The sequence below is a fragment of the Indicator indicator genome, chromosome 20 (genome assembly GCF_027791375.1).
Source record: "Indicator indicator isolate 239-I01 chromosome 20, UM_Iind_1.1, whole genome shotgun sequence".
Classification (NCBI taxonomy): Eukaryota; Metazoa; Chordata; class Aves; order Piciformes; family Indicatoridae; genus Indicator; species Indicator indicator.
This window is the reverse complement of record NC_072029.1, coordinates 18,143,798-18,168,776: the sequence shown is the minus strand read 5'-3', so window position 1 is coordinate 18,168,776 and position 24,979 is coordinate 18,143,798. Positions and strand designations below refer to the sequence as shown.

Here is a 24,979-nt window from a genome sequence, read left to right as displayed (position 1 = left end):
CTGTGCTGCTGTTTCCTCCATAACCTGGAAACCTTCAACCCTTAACCCATAACCAGACCTAAGAGTAAGCACAGTTAAAACTCAAACGATTTAGTATCTGAGCATATTTCATACCATACTCCATCTGTAGTAGCTAATGACTTTCCAATCTCAAACTGATTTTCCTCTTCTTCCAGCATGACAAAAGATAGAGCTGTCCTTTGTGCCTTCAACCTGACTGAGCTGAGCCATCTGCTTTCTTGCTGGGAAGAAGTGTTAAGACTAAGAGGCCTTTTTTTACCCATAGGCAAATATTTCCTTTTCTTGTCCAAATGATAGTCTTGAACAGATTAAGCATCTGTTGTGTACTGTCTCACTGAAAGCAGGAGTCAGCATGAACAACTTCAATAACAAACTGGTGTGAATTTTTGGGAATACTCAGTTCTAGCTGCAGGGAAGTGTTTTAGTTATGACCACTTTTACCTTTGCCAACAAGGTCTTGTCAACCTTTCCTTTCTTCTGGACAGACAGGAAGAGCACCCTAAAATGCCTTTGGGCCCTAGTATGATGTGGGCTGAGTGTTAAGAGTATTTCTGGATGTTCTCTGTTTAGCTTCAAGATATTCTTTGTATTCGCATCCTCTTTGAACATTGTCTCTTCAGGAAGATAACCTCTCTGCCAAGAGAATAATAATCACTGAGTCCAACTGCTAATGCTTTATTTTCTTCTGCAGAAAGAAATTCAAGCCATGAGTCAGTGCCATCACCCCAACATTGTATCTTACTACACGTCGTTCGTGGTGAAAGATGAGCTTTGGCTGGTGATGAAGTTACTTAGTGGAGGTGAGTGGTCATATTTCTTTACCCTAAAAGGCAGTGTAGAAAACTACCTTCCTGTAATACCCTTTCCCTTGTTTACCTCCAAAGCTTGCCACTTGTCAGTTAAGATGTATCATAGAATTGTTTAGGTTGGAAAAACCTGTAAGATCATTGAGTCCAACCATAAGCCTAACAATGCCAAGTCCACCACTAAACTATGTCACTAAGCACCACATGTACATGTCTTTTGAATACTTTCAGGGATGGTGACTCTACCACTTTCCTTGGCAGCCTGCTTCAGGGCTTAACAACCAATTTGATGAAGAAATTTTTCCTAATGTCCAATCTAAACCTCTCCTGGCATAATTTGAGGCCACTCCTCTTATTTGTTGCTTTGGCATAAGCTTCCTTTCAGGGAGTTTGAGACTGAGAAGGTTTTCCCTCACCTTCCTTGTCTTCAGGCTGAACAACCCCAGTTCCCTCAGATGTTCCTCATAAGACTTGTGCTGTAGATCCAGTACCAGCTTTGTTGTCCTTTGGACCCTCTCCCAACACTTCAATGTCCTTGGAGCAAGGAGCCCAAAACTGAACACAGTATTCCAGGTGAAGCCTTACCGGTGCTGAATACAGGGGGATGATCAGTTTCCTAGTGTTGCTGGCCACACTATTGCTGATACAAGCCTGGTACTGGTGGCCTGCTGGGCATGCACACTGGCTCATGTTCAGTTGGCCGTCAACCAGCACCCCCAGGTCCTTTTCTGCTGGGCAGCTTTCCAGCCACTCTGTCCCAAGCCTGTAGCTTTGCCTGGGGTAGTTGTGACTGAAGTGCAGGACCTGGCACTTGGCTTTGTTGAATCACATTCCACTGGTCTCAACCCATGAATCCAGCCTGTCAAGATCCCTTTGCAGAGCCTTCCTACCCTCAAGCAGATAAACACTGTCATGCAACTTGGTATTGTCTGCAAACTTACTGAGGTTGCCCTTAATCGCCTTGTCCAGATCATTGGGCCAGTTCTGTTTAGTACCTTAATCAAATAGTGAGGCCTAGGGAGTACCACTTGTGACTGGCCACCAACTGGGTTTATCTTCATTCACCACCACTCGTTGGACTTGGCCATCCAGCCATTCTTCTTACCTAGTGAGATGTAAGCCTGTCCAAGCCATGAGCAGCCAGTTTCTCCAGGAGAATGCTGTGAGAAATGATACCAAGGGCTTTAATGTCTAGGCAGAAAACATCTACAGCCTTGCCCTCATCCAATAAGCAGGTCACCTTGTCAAAGGAGGAGATCAGGTTAGTCAAGCAGGACCTCCCTTCATAAAACTGTGCTGAATGGGCCTGGTTGCCTGGTTGTCCTTTATGTGCTGCATAATAGCACTTAGGATGATTTGCTCCATGACTTTCTCTAGCACAGTGGTCAGACAGACTTGTTTTCCTCCTTCCAGCTCTTCTTGTAGATTAGCATCACTTTTGCTAACCTTCAGTCATCTGGGACCTTCCCTTTTAGCCAAAACTGCTGGTAAATGAGGGAAAGTAGCTTGGTGAGCAGCTCTGCCAGTGCTCTCCATACCCTTTGGTATGGATCCCATCTGGCCCCATAGACTTGTGTGTGCTTAAAGGGTGCAGCATGTTGCTGACCATCTTCTTGGATTATGGGGAGGTTTCTTCTGTTCCCCATCCCTGTCTTCTAGCTCAAGAAGCTGGGTAAATATTACTATTTCAAATAAATATTTGAATAACACTATTTAACCTCAACCCATTCAGCTCAGAAATAGCTTCTCACGTTGTATGCATCAGTAGTAACACTTCACTACATGACTGTGCTATTTTTTTTCTCCTCCTTCTATTTTGTATATTTGATAGTATTTCATGGGGTTATTCTGTAGGTGTTTGCTGAATGACTCACTTGAGTATTTGAAAACTGGAGCATATGACTTCAGACATGAGGAGGGGAACATGTCAATTTTCTAGTAGATGAAACTATCCTAAATTTGTAGGAAGGAAACCTTGCTGTGAAGTGATGGATCTGAAATGGTGCTGCTTAGATCATGTTAACAAAAGTCCTTCATTTGTCTCTGTAAGCCCAAGCTAAGGTTTTGAACTGCAGAAATGTGCAGCAACCTCCACAGAGCCCAGCCTTTTCCACTGGATTTGTGAGCATTGCAGTTTCTCTTGCAAGGGTGGTTCATTGACCTTTTCCTCAGTTGCTGCTTGGAGGCCTGCATGGGGCTGAAGGCTTACTTGGTAACCAAGTATTCTGTGGATTTTTAACTCCTTTACTTGTTGGTTGCCCTTGTGAGGAACATTAAATTACCTCAATTTTTTGCAGAGCTATTCCTACAGTGTCAGTGTATGGCTTTAAAAAGGGAGAACGTCAGTGTGGATGCAGCTTGATTTGTCTAATGGCAGTCCTCAGCTTGGAGTGCTTTACCCACTTGTTCTACTTGACAAAACAACTGGGAATACTCAGAGCAATTTAAAATTACAGCTTAGTTAATGCATGCCAGGGAAACTTCCTCTTCCTGGATTTATTCTCTCAGACACTGGAGACACTTTTTTTTTTTTGAGCAAGGGAATTTGAAAACCTCTTATCAGTAATACTCTATTTGATGTCATAATTTTTTCCAGGATCCCTGTTTTAAGATACATTTGAGACAAGAAATGGAATTAAGATCTGGATGCTGACACAGGACTGTTGCTAAATCTTAAGCTTCTCTTCAGGAAGAGATTTGATTTTCCTGGCACCCTAGTGAAAAGGAATTGAAAGCTGAAAAAAACCTACCACCCTGTTTTCTTACCTTAAAACCAAAACAAAACCCCAAAACCAAAACTGAACAAACCATTTCGTGCCTTCATTCTTGGTTTTATACTGAGGTATGGAAATGCCAGAAGATGATGTGGAAAAACCAGGCTAAACCTGTTGGCTTTTTCCACAAGAACTCAGGAATGACCATAAGACATGCATCTTTGAAGATCATCTGTAAAGAATTTTAGCAGTTCTCTTGGGGGCAATCAAATTTCATGCCAACTTAAGTCTGCCTTAAAAGGTTTTTAATGGCTTATGTGTCATGAAGCAATACCCTCTCTTTTCTTGGAGGTAACAGCTCGTTAAAGATACGAGGGCTGTTTGTGTGTGGAAAAGAATCCCTACCAGCTTAGTGCAAGTCGTTTTGCTCTGTGTATAAAAAGTGTATCTGTGGGAAGATTTCCACAGCATGAGGAAATGTCATTTCAGGGGTACAGGAGAGGCAGCAGCAATGTCCTTGGCTTTTTCTAGCAGATTACACAACCCCTTCGAAGAAACTGCACAGCTGCTTTAGCTAGCATTTTCACAGTCATTTTCTGTCAGAACCAAGTCAGGATTAGGCTTATCCTTGAACCTCCAAATGTTCTCTTTGTCCTCACTTTTTCTATGTAATGCTGGGGGGGGGAAAAAGAATCAGTCTTTATGGACCATCTTTGAATCATTAAGACACTGTAAATGTAAAGACCACACTGGAAAACTCTGGAAAAATAATCATTGCTTGAGAATGAGCCTCTGGGTGGTGTGAATGATGACCTGCTTCACTTTGAATGGGCTTCTGTGTTATAGGGTCTGATAATTGATCCTTGTGCAGCTCTGGCATCAAGTGAGGTACTTCCAGTAAAGTAGTGCTATGAAATCTGACTACTGCTTACTCTGCTGCAAATGTTGAAGACTAGGGTCACACAATAAAAGACTGACTAGTGGCAGTGTAACCTCTCCAACATTTCTGTGAGTGTTAAATTTTATCACGTAAGTCTGGGGGCTAGGGAAATTGCTGAAATGGAAAGACTTTGAGAATGACCTGTCACTACTTTTTATGCAGGAGGGTACCTTGAGAGGTAGTTTTCAGCTGCTTTTGTTTTATACTTTTTTCATGGCTGTACTTCAGAAATCTCATTTGAGATTTTGCAGGCAAATTCCACAGGACAATCTTGAGGATGGGGGAAGAAACTTGTGTATTGAAGCCTTCTGACCAAAGAGCTTTTTCATTCACTTTTAATGAGACTATTTCCAGTTGGTTTTGGGCTGAGTGATTTATGTAACAAGAGACACTTTAAAAACTGCTTCTCATTCCTTGCAGTTTACTTTTGATTGGTAATAAAGTGGCTACTTTCATGCTCATCTGTTGTCCAGGGGGAAAAATAATGTTGTGAATTTCTGAAAAGGAAAAATCTTTGGGCTGTTTTTATAAGCTAGAAAGGAAGAAAAAAAATCAAACAAAAAAAACAACAACCCAACAAAACAACAGCAAAAAAACCCCACACAACAAACACCTCCCCAAAGCAACACAAAGCAAAACCAGCCAGGGTGCAGGCTAACTCTTCCATTCCATCCAGTTAATCACACAATCACAGAATGGTGGGGGTTGGAAGGGACCTCTGGGAATCATCTAGTCCACCCCTGCAGCTGAAGCAGGGTCATTCATAGCAAGTTGCACAGGATGGCATCCAGGTAGTTTTGGAATTCTACAGAGAAGGAGACTCCACAGCTTCTCTGGGCAGCCTGTTCAGGGCTTTGTCATCCCCAAAGTAAAGAAGTTTTTTCTTCATGAGGTTTTTCCCATCTGGAGAGCATGGACTGAGATTTGTAATTCTCAGGAAGCATACAGGAAATCTGTTTTGATGTTCATTTTGTATCCTGATTGTAGCTTTTATATCTGAGAATTTCTTCTGGGTAAAAGTTCAGAATCATATTGCTTTTCTTCCACTAGTATCAGTCTATGCTGGCAAGTGTTTTCAGGCTGAAACTAGTTTTAATTTAAGCCTAATTACACTGACCCTACTGCCTGCAAGACAGACCAGTATGTAATGCAAGCCTATTGTTGTAAGTGCAATTTAATTTATTTTCTGGCTGCAGTCATTTTGTTGAAATCTTAACCTAGTCACATATGCAAGTATTTTAGAAATGTCTCTAAGGGAAAATATTCCAAATCCATGAAGTGTTACTGTCTAATAACAGCATTGTGCTCTTCTGAGCAGCCAGCTGGTACACTTAAAGGTAGTTTAATTCCCTGACTGACATTTATCACTGAAACTGAATTATTTGTCTCTGCTTTGCAAGTAATGTGGTGGAAGATCCCATTTTCCATCTCTTAAAGTCATCAGCAGCAAGGAGGTAATGCATTGATGAGCTTTTGGGGAGTAGCATGTGAAACTGCTAACCTGCATCAGAGCCAAGTCAGCCAGGCTGGCTGAAGTTACTGCTGAAAGCAGTTTGAGCATGCAGATTTGACACTGAAGCAGATGCAGAGCATAGTTGTTGCTGATGGCAGAAATGTGGCTGTGATAACGGGGTGGTAGTGACAAGAGGAGCCAGTGTGTCCAGTTACTGACACCCTCTTTCAGATCTGGTGATGTGTGCCTGAGTCCAGTTCGCAAAGTAGCTGCTGTTCCCTTCAGTACAAATTTCAGACCCTTTCCTCCAAGGATGAAACTGTTTTGAGGGATCTAAGCTTAGCGATGTCAACTTGGCACCCTGGCATTTGGTCCAATGTTACTCCAAACTAAACTCTGATGGCTATTTCTAGACAACTCTTGACCTCCTCTTTGCCTTGCTGGCATTCCCCTGTTGTGAATTTTACTCATGCCTTTTTAAAGCCATCTAAAGCCTAGTCCTGCTCTCTAACTCCCATGGCTTTTTAGAAGGAAGAGGAGCAGCTGTACTTCTGTTCATGTGCCTTTTTTTGATTGTGACCTGTCTGCTCCTCTAAATTCTTGCTGGTTTTAACAAGAGCTCTCATTTCAGATGACCCAAGGCTGTCACTAACTCTACAGAGCAGTTGCCTGTATGAAACAGTCATCCTCAGTGGCTTGCTACATCATTCAACATTTTTGCTGTCCTAGCTTACAGCAGATGAGATCTCAAAATATTTTAAAACTGTGTAGATCCTTTAAATATTGAAACATTTCCAGATAGGACTTTCAGATTTTCTGCCTTCTTGAAGGCTCCTAATTAAATCTACTAAGAAGATTACTGCAATGAAATAGTTAAACCTTTTATTTTCCAGAAGTTTTTTTTAAGATTATCTAATCAACCTCTTACTTCAACCTTTGGTTATCTGATGAAGTGTTTGGTGAGCTTTCAGCCAGCCAGACCCAAAGAGGGGTATGGCAGATTTTAGGTCTCCAGCAGGGAGATGGGACATGGTGTTCTAATTCTGCCATGTTAATCTCTGATCTGGCCACTCCTAATTCCAGCAGCGAGTTATGATCAAAGCGTAAGCCACAGGTTCTCTGAAATCCTTGTTGCTGTTGAATTGTTTTGTTAGGGGTCCATCTGGAGGGCTTTTAATTTTGTTTGTAGAGACAGAATTTCCAATAATTAAGGATGGGTTAAGTTAGAAGCAGGAGGTAGTAGGGACTGCATGTGATTGCAGAACGTGGTGTAGATACATTGCCACACCTACTTGCAATAGGGAAAGAATGAAAAATAGTTGTCAGGTTTTCTCCTATGAGCGTGCCAGTCTCAACTGCAATGGACTGTTTTGCTCCCTGTGTTGTATTACCTTGCCCCCTGCCTCAGTCTTTCTTACCTATCTATGGAAATGTTCTAGAGGGAAGGAGGCAAGAAGTGGAAATTTCCTTAGCTCTCCCTCTGTGCTGAGGTGTTTAACCAGGATTAAGAAGAAACTTCAAACCCAGAAACCCCAGCAATCTACTTAGATGTCTTTTCCTTTGTATATAACTTGTTCTTTCCTTCAATACTCTTGCTGTGTCTGTGTTCCTCTGCCCCAGAAGTGCTGAATGCAAACAGCTGTTTCTTCATCTTTTGCATTTTCTTCCCCTTTTTGTCAGAGGCTGACAAGATGCAGATTCAATTCTTGGCTCTGATGACAATCAGGCTCACGGAAACTGCTGGCTTCTGCTGAGATGCCTTAGAAACAGCAGTGAATCCTGCCAACTTCTTGTTTTCAAAGATGCAGTATGCTCAGTATCAGTGTCCTCTAGGTTTGGGGCAGATCTTGATTCTCAAAATTGTGCAGTGATCCCCAGCACTGTTCTCAAAATTGTGCAGTGATCCCCAGCACTGTTTTCCAGCCTATTTATGCCAAGCCTCTAAATGGCAAATCAATGCAGGTATTGTTACCTGACTTTTTAGAAAGTTACTTATTTTTGGTTGGAAATTAGAGTATTAAATTTTCTTGTTCTGCTTGCCAGACAAATTTAAAGGAGGAATTTTCTTTGCATTTAACTTACCCTGTATCTTTATCCTGTAACTTAGGTTGTAGGATAACATTTAAGATGTGGTTCCCACAGCAACTAGCTCTGCTGTTGATGCCTCTGGGGGCATGTAAAACTCTCACCATAATAGCCCTACATTTATCTGTAATCTTCTAAACAAGCTCTCTTCTCTGCTCAGCCTTTTGTATCTTTCTCTGCTTCAGCCCCATGCACCAAAGCATTAAACAGTGTGGCTGATGACTGTCACATGGATACTTTCTTCCTCTCCTGAGGAGGAGCAGGAGGAGCTGGCTTCCTACATGCCATTAGGAGTGCCCCATGTAGGTGAGGTCAAAGAAATGCGCTCTGGGTTTGGAACAGGAGGTGGTGGTGTTTGCCCCTGCTGGCTGTTGAAAGTGAATCCGTGGAACAATTAGGACTCCTTGCCCCAAGGCTGCGATTACACAAAAGTTTTCTTCAGCAGCAAAGCTGGTTTAAGAAGTTCCTGGCTGCTTGGTCTCTACCCTGCCTGGAAGACTGGATTACCAATTAGTTCAGTGACCTCACTTACAGTATGGCTTCGTAAGCAGATGCATTGGCACAACAGGAAGGTGCTGAACCATGGAAGTCTTTAATCTCATTTTGCTGCCAAAGAAAACACTGGAGTAGCACATAGTATGTACAGGGTGTTGAAGGAGACAGCTTTACTGAGTGTGTTTGGGGTGCAAGAAAAGGTCTTTGGAGAATAAATCTTAGAAGAGCAGCTGAAGGAGCTGTTTAGAGCAGCTGTTTAGTTTGAAAAAGAGGAAGCTGAGGGTAGACCTCATTTCTATCTTCAGCTACCTGAAAGGATGTTGTAGAGAGGCTGGTGCTGGTTTCTTGTCACAGGTAGGTAGTGATAGAACAAGAGGAAATGGCTTCAAGCTGCAGCTGGATAGGTTTAGAGTGGAAATTAGGAAAACAAGAGTGATCAGGCATTGGAATGTGCTGCCCAGGGATGGGGTTGAGTCACCAACCCTGGATGTGTTTAAAGGTCGTTGGGATGTGCTGCTTGGGGATGTGGTTTAGGGGTAAACCTTGTAGAGAGTAGGGTTCTGGGTTGGACATGGTGATCCTGAGGGTCTTTACTACCCTGAATGTTTCTGTGATTCTATGACTGCATTTGATAGGTTTGAGGACATTCCATTCCAAATAGTCTGCCTGATGTCAGTATACAAAATCTGAATGTTCCTCGTTTACAAATTCAAAATACTGGTTTGCTCATGGATTTCTTGTATTTTCATAGTACAGGTGGTAATAGCTTTAAAGTGGAAGAGAGTAGATTTATATTAGATATAAGGGCAAAATTCTTTAGTATGGACGTAGTGAGACACTGGAACAAGTTGGCCAGAGAAGCTGTGGATGCCTGATCCTTGGGAAATGGTCAAAGCCGGGCTGCCTGGAACTCTGAGCCACCTGTTCTAGTGGAAAGTGTTCCTGCCCGTGGCAGGGGTGTTTTAACTAGATGATCTTTAAGGTCTCTTCCAACCCACACCATTCTGAGATTCTATAATTTATTGCTCCTATATTGCTGATATGTGTGCTTCTGGAAAGTTAGAACTGACTTCTAGGGATCAATTCATGCCTGACTGGCTCTTCTCTAACCATGTCAATATGCACAAGGCCAACCGTGGGGCTTCCTGTTTTTCACTCCTGGGAGGCAGTGCAGGAAGCAAGGAGATGTCTGTTCTGTTTGTGCAGACAGACATAAGTCTGCTGCAGAACTGTTTGTGAGTAATAAGGACTCCAGAAGAAGTCTCTCACTGTGTGGTTGTCTTTGACCTGCAGTACTTACAGGTTGGGTTTTATCAGGTGAGGGTAGATCTATGTGCAGCTAGTTTCTGGTGACTTCCCCTGTCATTAGGAGTTACTGCATTAGTAACTTTGAGAGCAGACTAAGAAGCTTGTGAGTTTCAGCAGAAAAACCACTTGACTTGCAGTTACTGAACAAGTTGCACCAAGAAGTTGTGCTTTACTAAGTAGGTGTAACATGGTTTGGGATTGCTGTCAGAATATCCTGAGACACTGCAGTGATGAATGATAGATAATGCTAAATGCTTTATCCAATTGCACAATATCTCATAGGCTTCCTGTTGGTGTGCTGCACAGTGTATATTTGATGGGCAGGAGTTGTTTATAGTCACCTATTTTCCACATCAATCTCTAAATGTCTTCTGCTTTTTGTGCTCCTTTAGATTTTGAGATCAGTTGTTCCTCACCAGATTTCTTTACATTTCCTTATTAATGACAGCATTATTTATATTTACATTTGGGCTCCAGTTCTGGTTCTTTCTGTCTTGTTTTGTCTTTTCCTGATATGGTTTTCCTTCTGGGCTTGGAAGAGCTTCTCAGTCAGCCTCAGTCAAAATTTGTCTCACTTCAGGCTGACACTCCTGTTCTGTGCATCTGTAGCATCTACTTGTGCATTTCTACTGAGAATAATCCTGAGGGAACTGTTGTTATCAAACCTAGTGCTATGTATAACACACCTGAATACTTCACAGCATTATCTAAAATAGTTTTGTTCTAAGGAAGAGTCAAAGATATTTTTTTTTCTGATAAAAAGACATTGTAAGGGATGTGTGTTTGTTTTTTTATTTTGTTCTTCTAAGTCTTGTAACCGTTTTCTGATACAGAGCTGGGTGCCTTATTTCCAGTGTGAATCTCCTCTGGCCACTAGATTATGGGAGACTTTTGTTTTGCACAGTGGGATTGAACAGTTTGCATATGGAGCACAAATCCCTCCTGAAGCTCCATTGAAGCAGAGCTCCAGCTATGTTCAGATGTATTCCCACTTCCCCAGTTACACTTGAACTGATTTGGAAGCTGGCTCAGAAATTGGGAGTATCTGGAATCATGCTGGTGTTTTGAAACAGTGTGATTGGCTTGTAAAGCACATGCTGTTGTGTGGATGGGATCTTGGTTCCAGTTCAGCTGAATTAGTTTCCAGTTAATTTCTAGCAGTTGGATTGGGAATAGGCCTCTTTGTTCAAAATGGTAATTTTTTTCTCTTAGGCGAAGGATAGGGGTCTGATCTACTAATCTGTTTGTAATGCAGCTGGTGTGAGAATATTTGTCTACCTCTGAAGGCAGTGGAGAGCTTACTTCAGTAAGTGTCACATGCCTGAGAACCCTGCAAACAACTCTGCACTGAATTGATCAGACTGATGCTAAATCCCATCTCTGTCTTCTAGAAGAAAGCATTTTCCTCAGCAGAAAACTCCCCTGACTCTGCTTTCAAAGTAGCTTCCTAGCTGTGGGTCTCTGCTTGGGGGTGTGGATGTTCAGTTGCTTCATGTCAATCCTCCTGAGCTGGAATGCCAGAAGATATTGGAGGTGGGATGGAGCAGTGCATGGAAATTGCGACTTGGCTTTGTTCTTCCTATTCTCTGGTGCTTTAGTCGAGTCAGGAGTCAGTACCAGCTCTCAAACGTACTGATCTGTGAGGTGGAAGAATCATAACTTTTGTTGTGCTGTGGTGCCAGTAGCAAAACTTTCTTCCCCTGTGCAGTCAAAGTGGGCATGGCCCAAACAATGCTTTTTTCAGCCTGAAGGGTGGGGCTTTTCTGCATTTTCATGAATTAAGCGTTTTGATAGCCTTTCTGCTGTGCTTTCTGTAGAAGACTAGCAAATTCCTCTGCTGTGATAGTGATTTTTAAAAATAGTGCCTAGAAAGTGGCAGGCTGGGCTGGGAGCAGATAGAGTAAGGGTGTGAATTAGCCCTTTCACAAGGGAGGCTGGCTCTCTGCCTGCCCTCTTGTCTGCCTAATCCCCCACCCCCTTTTCTGGGTTAAATAAAGCCTCTAATTTGGCTAAATACAGGATTTTTGACCAAATGAATTTGAGCACCATGTGATCTGCCTCCTCATGTTCCCTGAGCCCTTTGCAGGAGAAGAAAAATGTTTGTGAACAAAGTCTGCTAACAGAGTTGTGGGTGGAAAGAGGACAAAATGAGTACGTGAAGAACCACATATTTTCACTGGACTTTTGAAACGAGACAGTTTCTTCTCCAGATAAAGACACATTTGAGAGGAAAAACCTGAACAGTGGAAGTTGAGGTTTTTTTTGGTGGTTTTTTCCTTTTTTTTTTTCTTAGGTGTCACAAAAATTTTTGTCCAAAATTAGAAGGATTGAGGTTTGTAAGCGCATACTTTTTTAGGTATGAGTACGTGACCGGATGAACTCCAGATGAGTCCTGATGGTGCAACACAGGGTCCTTTTCTCAGGCACTAGAACCCGAAGATGAGATTTCAGTGAAGGAGAGCATACTCTGGCATTGGGGTTTTACAGTTTCCCTCAGTAAAGATAATCTTACTCCCTTGCAGAAAGTCTGATGCATGTCAAATCAGTGTGAGCTTTGTCTGGGTGAAACTTTTGGCTAACCAAGACCCATGTCAGAACTCACCAAAGATGAGTGTTCCTGTGCTTGGGTAGGGTAATGGAAGGTTGAACACTGCTTTTATGAAGTGCTTTTATAAAGTGCAGGCAGGTTGTTGCTCAGCTTCACTTATACAATTTTTTATTTTCCCTTTGAATTTGTTTTCCTATTTTGATAGTATCAACTAAGTTAGGATGATGCCTTTTGCAAATACCTTGAACCAAGCTAAGGACTTTTGGGAATAGGAAATTGGAGGTGTCATTCAGGACAGACAGGGAACTTGCTGAAGGGAGAGGGGGTTCCTCCCCATTCACAAATACATTCTCCCTCCTTCTCTCCTTCTTACCTTCCTCTTCCACTTGCTCTGAAGGCCATCTCTTCAGACCTTATGCTCACTGCCAGCCAAACAGCTTATTTTTCTCTCAGTTTATTTTTTGGTGGGTTCAGTAGAGGTGGCTTGGTGTACAACATGAAGGCTGGTGCCAGTGGGACAGTGTGCAGTTGACCAGAGTGGGCAATAGTGTCTGTCCAGACTGTAGCATGCTGTTAAGTGAACTCAGCACATACCATTTCTCACAAAGTAAGGGGCACTGTACACCCATGTAATTGTTTCCTGTGCAGTTTGAATTGTGCAAAATAAGCACAACACGTGGTGTTCGTATTCAAACCTTGCAGCCTCTTTGCTTTCATGTGAGAATGCAGAAGTAAAATACTTTGCTAGGCAAAAGCCTATCTGCACTATTGTTTTGGTCTAGAAATTAAAAAAAAAAAGATAGTTAACAAAATAAATTTTGAATGGGAAAGGGTTTTTTGACAACCTGAACCTGAAAGATGAAAAGGGGGAAAAAAAAAAAAATCCCCTCAACCAACCAACCAAAAAAACCCATCCCAAACCTCTATTGTATTTTTCTGCTTGTTTCAAGAATTCACAAGATGGACTTTAATTTCTCTCCTCACCAAATTTAATGAAAGTACTGGTTTTCAGTTACAAAAAATGTGTGGGTTTGTGTGGGTTTTCTTTTTTATAATGAGTTATAGAGAATGAAGTTTTCTAAACTCTTAGCAGTTCCAAATTACATGAGTTTGTACTGAGATGTTCTTTCCCTGTAAGGTTACTGTTGAAAGACAGAGCTGGAACTGGTGCTTTGTGGTTGTGCCTGCTTTTCTTATTCAAGAACTTCCCCCTGCTGCTGACCATGCTCTGTGCTCCTGCTCATTAGCTGTAAAAGTCTGACTAGCTGAATATCCAGTCAATAAACTATTGAAAACCAAGTTTGAGGGGGCTGAGGAGCACAGGCTTGGAAAACCAGCTTAGATTTCCCATACAGGAGCAATAATAACACAATTCTGAGATGCCTGTCTTCAGTCCAGATGCAAATGTATAGAAGACAGTACCACACAGATCATGAAAACAGGACCTTGCTCAAGAGGCATGTTACTAGTCATTGATTCCAAGTGCAATTCAGAGAGGTGGTTTGTCATGCAACATGATGTAATTCACACCATGCTTGGGAGAGAGACTAAGCATGATGTTTCTAGGGAAGGATCTAAGCTTATTCCAGTTTTGTACACAGTGATGAAGTGACTTATTGTCAGAACTTGGCCTCATTTGTTCTCTTTAATTATTTCCACTTTTTTCTGTTAGGGCAGTATCATCCTTTAGTGTATTGGATTTTTCCTGCTGTTGCTCTGCATGAAGTTTGTAAGAGCTGAAAAAGAATCTAATTTTATCAAGATTGTTGCCTTCGGCTTTTGAGTCCTGGCAGCTCCCTGCTTTTTCCATTTCCCCTCTTGCTTCTCCAGTACTCAACCAACTGTAGCATTGGTATCTGCCTAAAAACCTTCCAAGAGTCCAGTGTATGTTCATGTTACATTTTGGCTTGTTGAAGTAAGTTCTTAGTTACTTGTGATCACAGGGATTTTACAGCCCATTTGGAGCATCTCCATCCCAGTAGGGCTCATGTCTTTGCCTCTGCTTTCCTGCAGCAAAGGCTTCAGCTCCTGGCTTTGATCCTGATCATTACTTCTCCTCCCAATGAATTCCTTGGACTTGTGTATTAAGGGATTATAAAGCATGCTTAGCTGTGAAGCAGTTCTTCCAGTTTAAACTAATGTGTTTAACTCTTTTCTCTAGGCTCTGTTTTGGATATTATAAAACACATTGTGGCCAAAGGAGAACACAAAACTGGTGTCCTGGATGAACCCTGTATAGCTACAATCCTTAAGGAGGTGCTGGAAGGGCTGGACTACCTGCACAAAAACGGGCAAATCCACAGGTATTTTTCATTTTTTTTCTCACCATTGTCCTGAAATACATTGCAGGAAAACAGCAAATGAGCACATCCCACAAACAACTGTGAGGACACAGAAGGAGGAGAGTAAAGGGAAGAGCTTAATCAAACCTCAGAATTCAAACACTTACATAGTGGCTGCTGCTTTAGGAACTACTATTTCTAGGCCAAGTTTGAGTGAACTTTGAGGTATTGAAAGCTCTGAAAAAGAAAATCCCTTTCCAAACATCAGCATCCAGCTGTAAAGTGTGGTTGTTCAAGCTGGAAAACTTCAGCTATGTTTTTTGTTGCAGAGTTACAAATCACCCAGAGCACTGCCTAAGAAATGTTGAGCAACTGAATAAAGAACCCTTCAAGCCTTGCTCTTTCATATTTTTTTGGTAAGGCTAGCTGCAAGATCAACATCATGAAATTTTAATTTGGGTAAAAAGATGGAAACAAAAATCAGTGGAAAAAACTTCTGTAGGCAAACCCCTGTAACTAATGGCCTGTGATTTAGAGTACTGAAACGTGGGATTCTGTGCTGCTCTGTTGTTTGGGAGATACTTTAAAATCATGTTTTCCTTTCCCCTGGTGTCAAGGTGCAGTGTGGCTCAGGAAAATAGGATACTAAGTCAGTATGTTCTGCCATTAAAAAGAATGAGACTTGCAATCCTAAATATATGCTGAAAATAGAATATGCTACTTGTGGGCGATATACATCATCCCAGCCACAGGCTGCTGCTGGGAACAACAGCCTCTTCTTTCTTGGGAGTTTGGTGAGCTTGGCTCTCTTCTGGTACAATGCCATTATAAGCATCGTTGCTGCTGTGCTGGAGCTGCACAAGAAGAGGTGATTTTTGTTGCCAAAGTGTTACTTCAGTTAGAAAATCCAAGAAGTGTTTATTTCAGATTTTAGTCAAACTGACCAGCTTTTGTAGATTGTTTTGAGGTAAAAAGAAAGAAAGCACCAGAAACAGTTCTGCTGGAATTCTTTTCATTGAAAGAAGGCTCAAATTTTGGTTTCCAATCTCCATTAAAATTCTGATGCAACATGAATGGCTGTCTTCATTGAAGACAGTTTTGATTTCACAGCTGGCGCTTAGCTTTTTTTAAGAGATAAGACTTAAGGCAGCTCTGGGAATTCAGAGTAAAATCATAGTCCAACTTACTTGCTGAGTTCACGGTAATTTGTCACCTTTGACATAAGTAACTGATAAAACCATGTTCACCTGTGACTTCCAGTTGATTTGCTTGTCTGATTTAGTTCATCTTCTGGGCTAATGAACCCAAATACACAGGTTAAAGCAGCAGTCACTTGGCAAATTTCAGTTTTTCTGAAGATGGCATGTAGTGCTTTCTGAAAGAGAAGTGGATCTCCGTTTGTGCTGTAGTGAAAGAGCAAAACTAGTAATTGAGGTGTGGTGGCTTTCACTGCACTCAACAAAATACAACGCTCACAAAGCTCAAACTGCTTGGTCTGAATGAAGTATGGTTCATATTGAATCATTTGGAAGTGGACTGAACCAAATCTGCATTTTGCCATTATTTAGGGGACTTCAGAAGAGAAATCAAAGCAGTGTCATTGCTGCAGCTTGAGGTGGTGGTTGTGCTTCAGCTACTCTGCATATGTTGCATCCCTGTGTTTGAGGCTGCTCCAGCAATTCTGTGATATTTTATCAGGAAAAAAAAAGTATTTGGGTTGCCTTGTGGTGTTGGGGCATGGTGGTCTGGGAAATGTGGGGAAGTGGTAATAGTCGTGGTACAGAAGGGAAAGTTGTGTACTTTCCTACCTGTGATGCAAAGGATGGGTTGTCAGGTGTTGGCAGGAAGCAAGCTTACATGCCTTTGAGGGACGAAGAATGTTTCCTTAATGGAGTTCATTGTGCTGTCTTGTATCTTCTCCAGATGTCTGTATGCTGCTAAAAAATCCAGTTTAGAAGTATAGTGCAGTTGGACCTTTCCTCATAAATAGGAGTAGCTGTATGGTCTTCCCATTTTGCTCAATGCAAGGGGTCATAATACTGGTCATGCCTGATGGGAAAGGCAGGTGGAAATCTTGCACTTATGCCAGAGATCCTCTGAGAAGTGTTTAAAATAACTGAACTTTGGTCCCGTGGGTCATCTTAAAGTATCTGGCTCTAAAGGAAACTGCATCAGGTGATGGCTGAACTGCTGAATATAGTGTCTGCAACATGGGGCAGCTGCAGTTGGTGTGAACTTCAACCCAAAACAAAGCCATCTGTGGAGAGTCAAAATCCAAGGGCTTTGGTTAGACCTGGGAAAACCAACCCAAACCAGGCAACTCCATTTGTATTACACCTAGGAGGAAATGATCAAGTTGGAAATGCAGTATGGGTGAAACTCATGTAATTAGCACATCTGATGTGGAACAACCAGGCTGGTGGGCAAAACCCAAAGGATTAATATCTGAACCCAAATGTAATTTTGTGGGCATTGTTGACCTGCAGCAGGGACATCTTTTTACTGCTGTAAATCATGAGTGAGATCAGAGAATATATGTCTGATGGTAGAGCTGCTTGATGCTTTTAAATTATGCATCATCTTAAATGAGTAAATTAAGTTACCACATGGAAGACTGGCCTAATGAAATTCTGCCTCTGCTGAATCTTGCTGTGCCTAAGCCTGCCTGAACTTAATGCCACTTCCGATTAAGATTTGGGGAGCTGGCTTCACCCGCAACTGTAAATCCCTGCTTTGGACAGGAGGGTAGCCTGACAGTGTTATCTGGTGAAGATCAGAATGCCATATATATAGTGAAGGCTTAAATTATAATTTTTTTTTCCTATTTTTTTTCTTTCCTAATTAAGAACTAGACCAAGGCCAAGACTTGAACAAATGCCATTGTTCAACAAATGCTTAAGTCTCCCACGTTGTCCAAAGTAATGTTTTTGCATTTGTTTTGGAAAGGCTGTTGGGAACAGAGTCTGAGGCCTTGTGGGAAGGACAAAGAGGAAGACAGAATCAGTTTTATTTTCATGACATGCTCTATACCAAGGTAATGATTGCAAATGATTGCTCCAAGATCACCACTGCCTCTAGTATCTTGCAGTTGGCAGCTCTTTGTCTTCCTTGCCATATGCCTGTCCCAGGCTGTCTCTCCTGTGCCAGCTGCTGCCATCCCCGGTGGGGTTTTCTGTGTAACCTGGTGATCCCAATGAGAGTTTGCAATCCCACTGATCTGACTCATGTCAAGTGAGTTAAATACCTGGGCACCAGCCAGTGTGCTGAGGACAGAGGGCCAGGCTCAGCAACCTTCAGATGAAGCTGTCTTGCAGGAATCAGATGCTTCTTTTTTCTTAATGGAAGTCGAGCAAGACTGACGTGCTGTGAGGGGTCACTCCTGGGCTAATCTTGTCTGGGTGACACACAAGGTATGTTGCACCTCTTCCACATTTGGACTCTGATTCCTCTGTGTATTTGGAGATTGATGAATGACATAAATAGAACTAAAGCAAAACCAACGCATGAGGTGTTGTAGCTTAAAAAGACTTGGAGGAGGGAAGTTCAAGGCTTTTTCAGGTGGTGCTCTTTATGGCAGCCTGACAAATGAATCATGCTGATTAACTGTTACAAGGTCTCTCTGTCTTTCTCCCTATTTTTATCTCTGAGCTGATCTTCTCTTCATGATTAGCTGTTGTGTAACTGAATATTTCAGTTAGGCCAGGTGAAATGATATGCTGCTCAAATATAATCGGATTCTCCCATCGCAGCACAATAAATAGGATACTTGCAGGCTGCTTGGTGGAAACAAAAAAGCTGAGGAAGTGGTTTAGGGTTGCATGCACTTGAAATGTTGGCATGGCAGCAATCCAGCTATTAATTTGTTTGTTGCTCTACTTCTTAAGGGGTCAGAGGTGCAGCAGTAGATTTGATACACAAAGTTAGAGCAGCTTGTGCCCATACAGAATGCTTTGGAGTGTTTTGGTGTCTTTTTAAAAATCAATTTAGTGAATGTGGGGCAGCAGGGTGCAGTGGTAGCTATTTGAATGTTGCTTTGAAGAGACCCTGGAAACAAGATTCTTGCTGTGGCTTTGTCAGATATACTTGCCTTTTTCCTTTTTTTTTTTTTTTTTTTAACCTTAGGATGGCTTTGATACAGGATCAAAATTTGTCTGCCTCTTCTACGTATAATGAGAAAAAGTTTCTGAAAGAAGGATGGCAGTGTGTGAGCCCAATACACCTCACCAATACTTGTGGAGGAGGTTTCGTAGTAATGTTCCTGCAGTAGTCAGTTTTGGATTTAAAGTGAAGGAGCTGATAGATGTATTTTGGGCAGAACTCAGCTGTCCTTCAGGATTCAAGCTTAACTTGCATGAAGCTGATTAATGCATTGATAAGCCATGCTGGCAGGTGTTGTGGTTAAACTGGATTCCAGTATGCTTCTGATGATTTTGATGACTGACTCTACTTTCCTGTAGCAGTACTGAGGAGAGGTTCACAGCCCTCCTCTCCATCGTGCTGTAACCTTGTTTTGGGGAGCATGTTTTGAAACTGAAGTTTGGAAGGGGAAGATTGAGGGTTGGGTAATGGGATGGGGAACCCTTGATCTCTAATTATCAGTTTGATTTTTAAGTCAGGATACTAGTAATTTGAAATCTAGCTATTGCCCAGCTATGAGAAGTGGATTTTTACATTCAGAGAAGTTCATGCTGGTCTCTTCTCTGTCTGGAGGGGCAGAAATGACCTTTAGAGGTAATTGGTAATTACATATACAAATAATACAAATTTTAAAGCTTTAATTTGTGAACATCTCAGTAGCCAGAATAATAAAAATGTTACTATTGGGTGTCTCAGTGGGAAGGAAGAAAAGATGCTTCTCTAGACTGTACTGAGCAGTTTGTTCCCTCAAATAAGCACCTTGCTGTGCAGTGCCAAGGGCACAATGACCACCATATGCCCACTCTTTGTAAGTGGCAGTTGTATTGGGATGTATTGTGGTGGTTTGGTGAACAAGCATCTTTTGCTGGTGGGTGTTTCTTCTACTGCATCATCCAGAAATTCATTGTTTAAAAAAGCAAAGTTTCCCTGTGGAAAATATGAACCAGATGTAAATCCCAGATCCACAGCCAGCCAGAAAAAATAGCTCCTGTGGAGAGTTTCCCTCAAAGTGGGTAAAAACTATCTACGTTCTGAGGCCTGAAGCCCAGCAGTTGCAGCTCTGCTGCTGTTGAAAGCCCAGGAGTGCTGGGGCCTGCAGTGGCTCAGGCTATGGTCAGTGCCCCAGCCCTCAGGAGCTCTGTGCCTTACAAGGGTGCATGCAGGGACTCAGAGGGTAGTGCCTGAAGCCAAGCACTTGGGGCATGACTGTAGCATTCAAGTCTGTCCTGTGTCCTTCTCCTCAGACCCATTTGCTGCCTCTCGACTTTGTCACTGGGTGTTCTAGTACTCAAAGTAACTGGTTTAGTCTAAGGGAAAACCAACCTTTTGGTACAACTACTATGCACCACATTAAAAGGGAGGTGAGGTTTTAGGTTGGTTTTTTCCCCATTTGTTGCATGGGAATGAGAAGTAGGAAAAACACCATGGAAAGCAGGAGACAGAGGTCAGAGTGATCTCTGAAAGGTTCAACAGCAATGACAGGTTTTGGTCAGTGGTCTATGACTGAGTTGCACACTCAATTAATACAGCTTCTAGCAATTCTTGAGTTGTCAGGAGTATTTGGAATTGATGTTTCCAGGAGGAATAATCTTCATTCACAGTCTGCAGCACTAATTGTATCAGGTGAAAATGCAACAGACTCCTAGCTTTTGACTTTGAAGAAACCAGGTGCTAGCCACATGCATGTACAATGACTGTCTGATGTCTTTCTTATGTTACTGGTGTAGATTACTAGTACTAGATCAGCCAGTATAGGCTCTTGTGATGTGTTTCCAGCAGGAGAATAACTGTTTAAATCCCTGGTGCTCATCCTTTCTGCTGTGAGGCATCAAGTGAATGACTCACTTCAAAAAGATGGCTTTGAATGTTGTAATGCAACAGATTTTCTGGCCTTCATAGGTCCTAAAATCTGCAAGTGTGGATGTGCCTTAAGCATCTCTTCAGACCTCTGCAGTCTTTTCATTCATGTCTTATGCTAAAGCATGAGAAAAAGGTCACTTGCTAAATTTGTGATGATGTACTAAACACACTTGAAAATTTTGCAAGACTGCATCATAATTTTTTTGGGTTTTGCATGTTTACTAGATCAAATTGTCCTTTCCTGCAGAGTTCTTATAAAACTTTTAACACACAAAGCTTAATGCTTTCAAAAAACAGAAGTGAGGCAAATCTCACACGTGTTTAAGACAACAAATGGGGAATTGCCAGAGAAGTCTATCATTTCACAGCAGCCTGGAAAGCATCACCAAGTTAGACTGGGAGTGCCAAGAGGACTGTTTCCAGTGTACAGATATCAGATTTTAGAACTGCTCTCTCCATTTTATAGAACTAGCTAGAGGAAATAAGATCTTCTTTTTATACAGGCCATGCTTAAAACTGTGCTGTTTTAGATTTTGGAGAAGGAAGTTGAGCTCTCAAGTCTCTTGTGAGCCCTGGTTGTCTTGAATTTCTCCTGCTGTGCCATGTTGCAAACATTGCTGAGCGAGAGCTGTGGGTGGCTTTGTAGATATGGATGTCTCTTGGCTGTGTAGGGGGATGCCTTGAACCTCGTGTGTCTGTAGATATGCATACTGCTTCTACAGATCAGGGGTGCTTACTGCCTTCTGGAAACAACTTTTTGAGCTGCCTTACATCAAAATTTTTGGGCCTTATTTGACCCAAGTTGATTGTTTATTGGGACGAACTTTCATCTCTCCATCATGTCGACTGACCCTGCCACGTCAAGGTAGGGAGATGTGTGAATCACAAGATCTTGTTTGTTCTGCTACCTAATCCATCTTCTAGTCAAAGTGGGACAATCTGCATGTAGTAGTTTGAGGGAAATTCCACTTTCTGAGCACACTAGGAACATGTTCTAGCATGCAGAAGATACTGCAGCATGGGTGGCATGCGTCACTAGTATTGCCACATGAAGCATTGCCACCTCCTTGTGTGAAACTCTGAAATAAGGACACATTAACTTGACTATTTTCCTCTGTTACCAGTGACTAAGGCAGGGCCTCCCAAAAATACCAAGGTCTCCAGGGATAGGAGGCAGACCTTGTGACTCCACAGCTTGCTGTCTGTTGCTTTTCATGCAGCAGCTGTTAAAGGAGCTTTGTGCCTCAGCCCCACTGCAGTGCTTAGGAAATAGGATCAGGAAATGCAAGGGCTGAATAGATGAATTTGTCCAATAAATCTTAATGCATTTTCAGCTGCTGTTAGTGATATGAAAACTTCATTTTTAAAGCCTGCTGGACATGGCTCTTTCCTTGTAGGGGATACAAGAAGGAAAACTGAAGTTCTGACTGAATAGGGGATACTTTAGTGTATGAGGTTAGAGACATAGCTTCTCTTGCACTGACTGCAAGAGCTGAAGCTTGTCAGAAACCCTAGCTGCTTGTCAAATCTTCCTTGCCATGAGCTGCTACTGCATGCATTGAGGTGAAAGTGAAGCAACAGCCTCTGTGGTAGGAGGAGGAGGTGGGGCTGGTGAGGGTTGGTGTGATTAGATTGTTTCTGTGTTGGGAGATAGGGCTAGATCTAGTGTTCATAGCACTGTCTTGTGCAGCTGAAGGAGCTGATCTATCTGAAAACGGGGGGTGGTGGGTGTTTTTTTTTTCTAAGAATTTGGTTTTAGCTGGAGCACTTCAGGATACAATAGAATCATAGAATAGAATGGTTGGAGTTGGAAGGGTTCTCAAAGATCATCTAGTTCCAACCCTCTGCCATGGGCAGCGACACTTTCTGCTGGACCAGGTTGTTCAAATCTCCATCTAACCTGGCCATGAACACTTCCAGGGCAGTGTTTCTCAGAGAAACCTGTTCCTTATTTGTTTCTTCTTTATCTGAAACATCTTCCTCATATCTGACTTTGCCCACATGATGTGCAGTTGTGGTTACATGAGCACCGATGCTGGGCTGGAGACACGGTGACGGATGGGAGGTGAAGTCCAAGGCAGACAGCACCTATCACTGAGCCACACCAGCTGAAGGGAGCCTTTAACCATTGTTAGGCTCGTAAACATGTGTGAAGAGAAGGAATTAATGAGAGCACACAACTCTCATAGGCGAAGTTGGCAGAGGAACAAAAAGCTTAAGCTGGACATAATTTGCCGAGATAAAGGGAAGTGGCAGGCGCCGTGGTAAGGGTGGCGGTGTGGCAGACAGGAACACCTGGGTGCTGTGACACACTGCTTGCTGCCTCGCTTCCTGGTGGGGACCTGCACTGAGTTAGCCCAAGCTCTGCAACTGTTCTGTTCTGCCTCAGCATCTCGCCAGCCCCTGGAGCTATTCAGATAACTAAGATGACAGAGTGAATTCTGGGAGGATCTCCTACAGCATTCTTTGGTGAGCTGTCCCTTGTCTGAACTGACAGAGTGACTTAGCCTAAAATGAATCAAATTTGAGTCATGGTTTCTTGGACCCCAAACCCTCTGCTTAAAGCAGCAGTCCATTTCTGTGGTATTGGAGGACAACAAATCAGGAGGAATTGAACCTAGTAAGTGCATCATGGATCCTCTGAAAGATGTTTTATGTTTTAGCTAAAATAAAGTACTATGGAGATTCATTTATCCTGTACCAGTTAGGAGAGTTTCTATTTGCCTCTGCCAGGAAAATGAATGCAGTTACCTCTCCCAGGAGGTCTCCCTCACTGCACTGAGTGTGATCTGCTGGATGTTAAGGGTTGGGCATGTAGAAAACAAGTACTGGATGTACTCGTATGGTTTGTCTTGTTGGAAGCTGACAGTCTACATGCCTCTCTGCAAAGCCAGCCTGTCAGTCCCTTCTGCCTTTCAAAGCCTGGCTTTATACTGCTTGAAACAACCAAAAAGAACTTTTAAAATTCCTGATAACATTGGATTATTCATCTAACTTTCTCTAGGCATTAAAATGGCAGTTAAAGAGCTCTTAAATATTCCTGCTGACCTAACCCCCATGAAGCTTGGGCTTTAAAAATGCCTCTATCGTTTGAGGCTTGGAGTAAATCATGAGTTGCCTTGTGCTGCTGGCATTTAGCATCTGTGTGAAGACCTCATCTTTCACCATGGCCCAGCAGCTGGCAGAGCAGCTCAGGGAAGAGGGTAGAAGCAGTTGCTGTGCTTCCCTGATCCTGAGCAATAAAGCATGTCACTGGGCTGATCCCCTGCTGTAATTTATAGCAGCCTGGCTGCTGCTGCTGGTCCCGGCTGCCAGTGGCCTCAAGGGCCTGCTGAGAGGGCTGTGGATGAGCAGGGATGAAGCAAGCTGTGGACTTGGCCCTCTCTTCCCCCTGCTTTATGCCTGCCTCAGCGGGGAGGCTGGAGAGAGGAGTATGGAAGCTGCTTTGCCAGCTCTCTGCTGTTGGAAGACCTTCAAGCTTTGGGAGATGTTCCTGAGTCCAGCTCTGCAGAGTTAAGTACAGCATTGTAACAGGGAGTAACTGCATCTCTTCCAAGAGTTTGTGGCTTAAAACTCTACCCTGTGACATGAGAACGTTTCAGAGAGTTTTTCTAGGCAGGAACAGGGAACATGCTCGTGTACAGCTAATACAGTTGTCTTGGGTGCTTCTGTGTTGTACTGAACATGCTGAGGTTTGAGGAGGTAAAAATACTACTCTGCTTATACTCTTCCAGTCTAGTTTCTGTTTTGCAACATCTGTCTCATGGTAAAGCTCTTGCATACAGCCAACTTTTATATGTTGGCTTACAAGATGAAAGGATGAGGTGGCATGGGAGAGTAACACTCAGTAGTAGAAAGAATAGTTCTCATTTGGTGTAGAATGCCACAGATTGCTTCATACTTAACTGTGTGTAGAGATACTGGTCTGCAAGTACTTTACACATTACTCAGAACAATGTCAGCTCCAGGAATTGGTTGCATTCAGTATAAATATTTTGAGTTATTCATTACCGTTAAGAGAAAACAATAATTCTTGCTTTTACACCTTCTCTTTTTCCAAATTCAACTTGGCAGGACCAACCGTTCCTTCCTCATGCCAAATTCTGCACTATAGAGCTCAGACCATGAAATGTATTGTTAGAATTGATGTAAATTAATGGGCATATGACTCGTGGCTGTGCTGACAGCCAGCATTGCATCCTAAAGGCACACAGGAGCAGGTTGAAGCTAAGGCATAATAAACAGGGCTCATCTCATTTCCCCCTTCATGTGACAGTTTTCTTCTCTGTGCTAGGCCACAGCAGTCCTAGGATGCCCCTCTTTGCTCAGG

The 24,979-nt window shown here is 42.6% G+C and overlaps 1 protein-coding gene across 2 annotated transcripts in view; it reads left to right on the top strand.

Annotated features, from left to right (window-relative positions):
- The window catches only part of OXSR1 (oxidative stress responsive kinase 1), a 94,767-nt gene that overhangs the window by 28,616 nt on the left and 41,172 nt on the right, over positions 1-24,979 (top strand). For both annotated transcript variants that reach the window (XM_054390233.1, XM_054390234.1), the window contains exons 3-4: positions 713-821; positions 14,532-14,673. In XM_054390233.1, the coding sequence (XP_054246208.1) occupies positions 713-821; positions 14,532-14,673 (251 nt within the window). The remainder of the gene's footprint in view (positions 1-712; positions 822-14,531; positions 14,674-24,979) is intronic.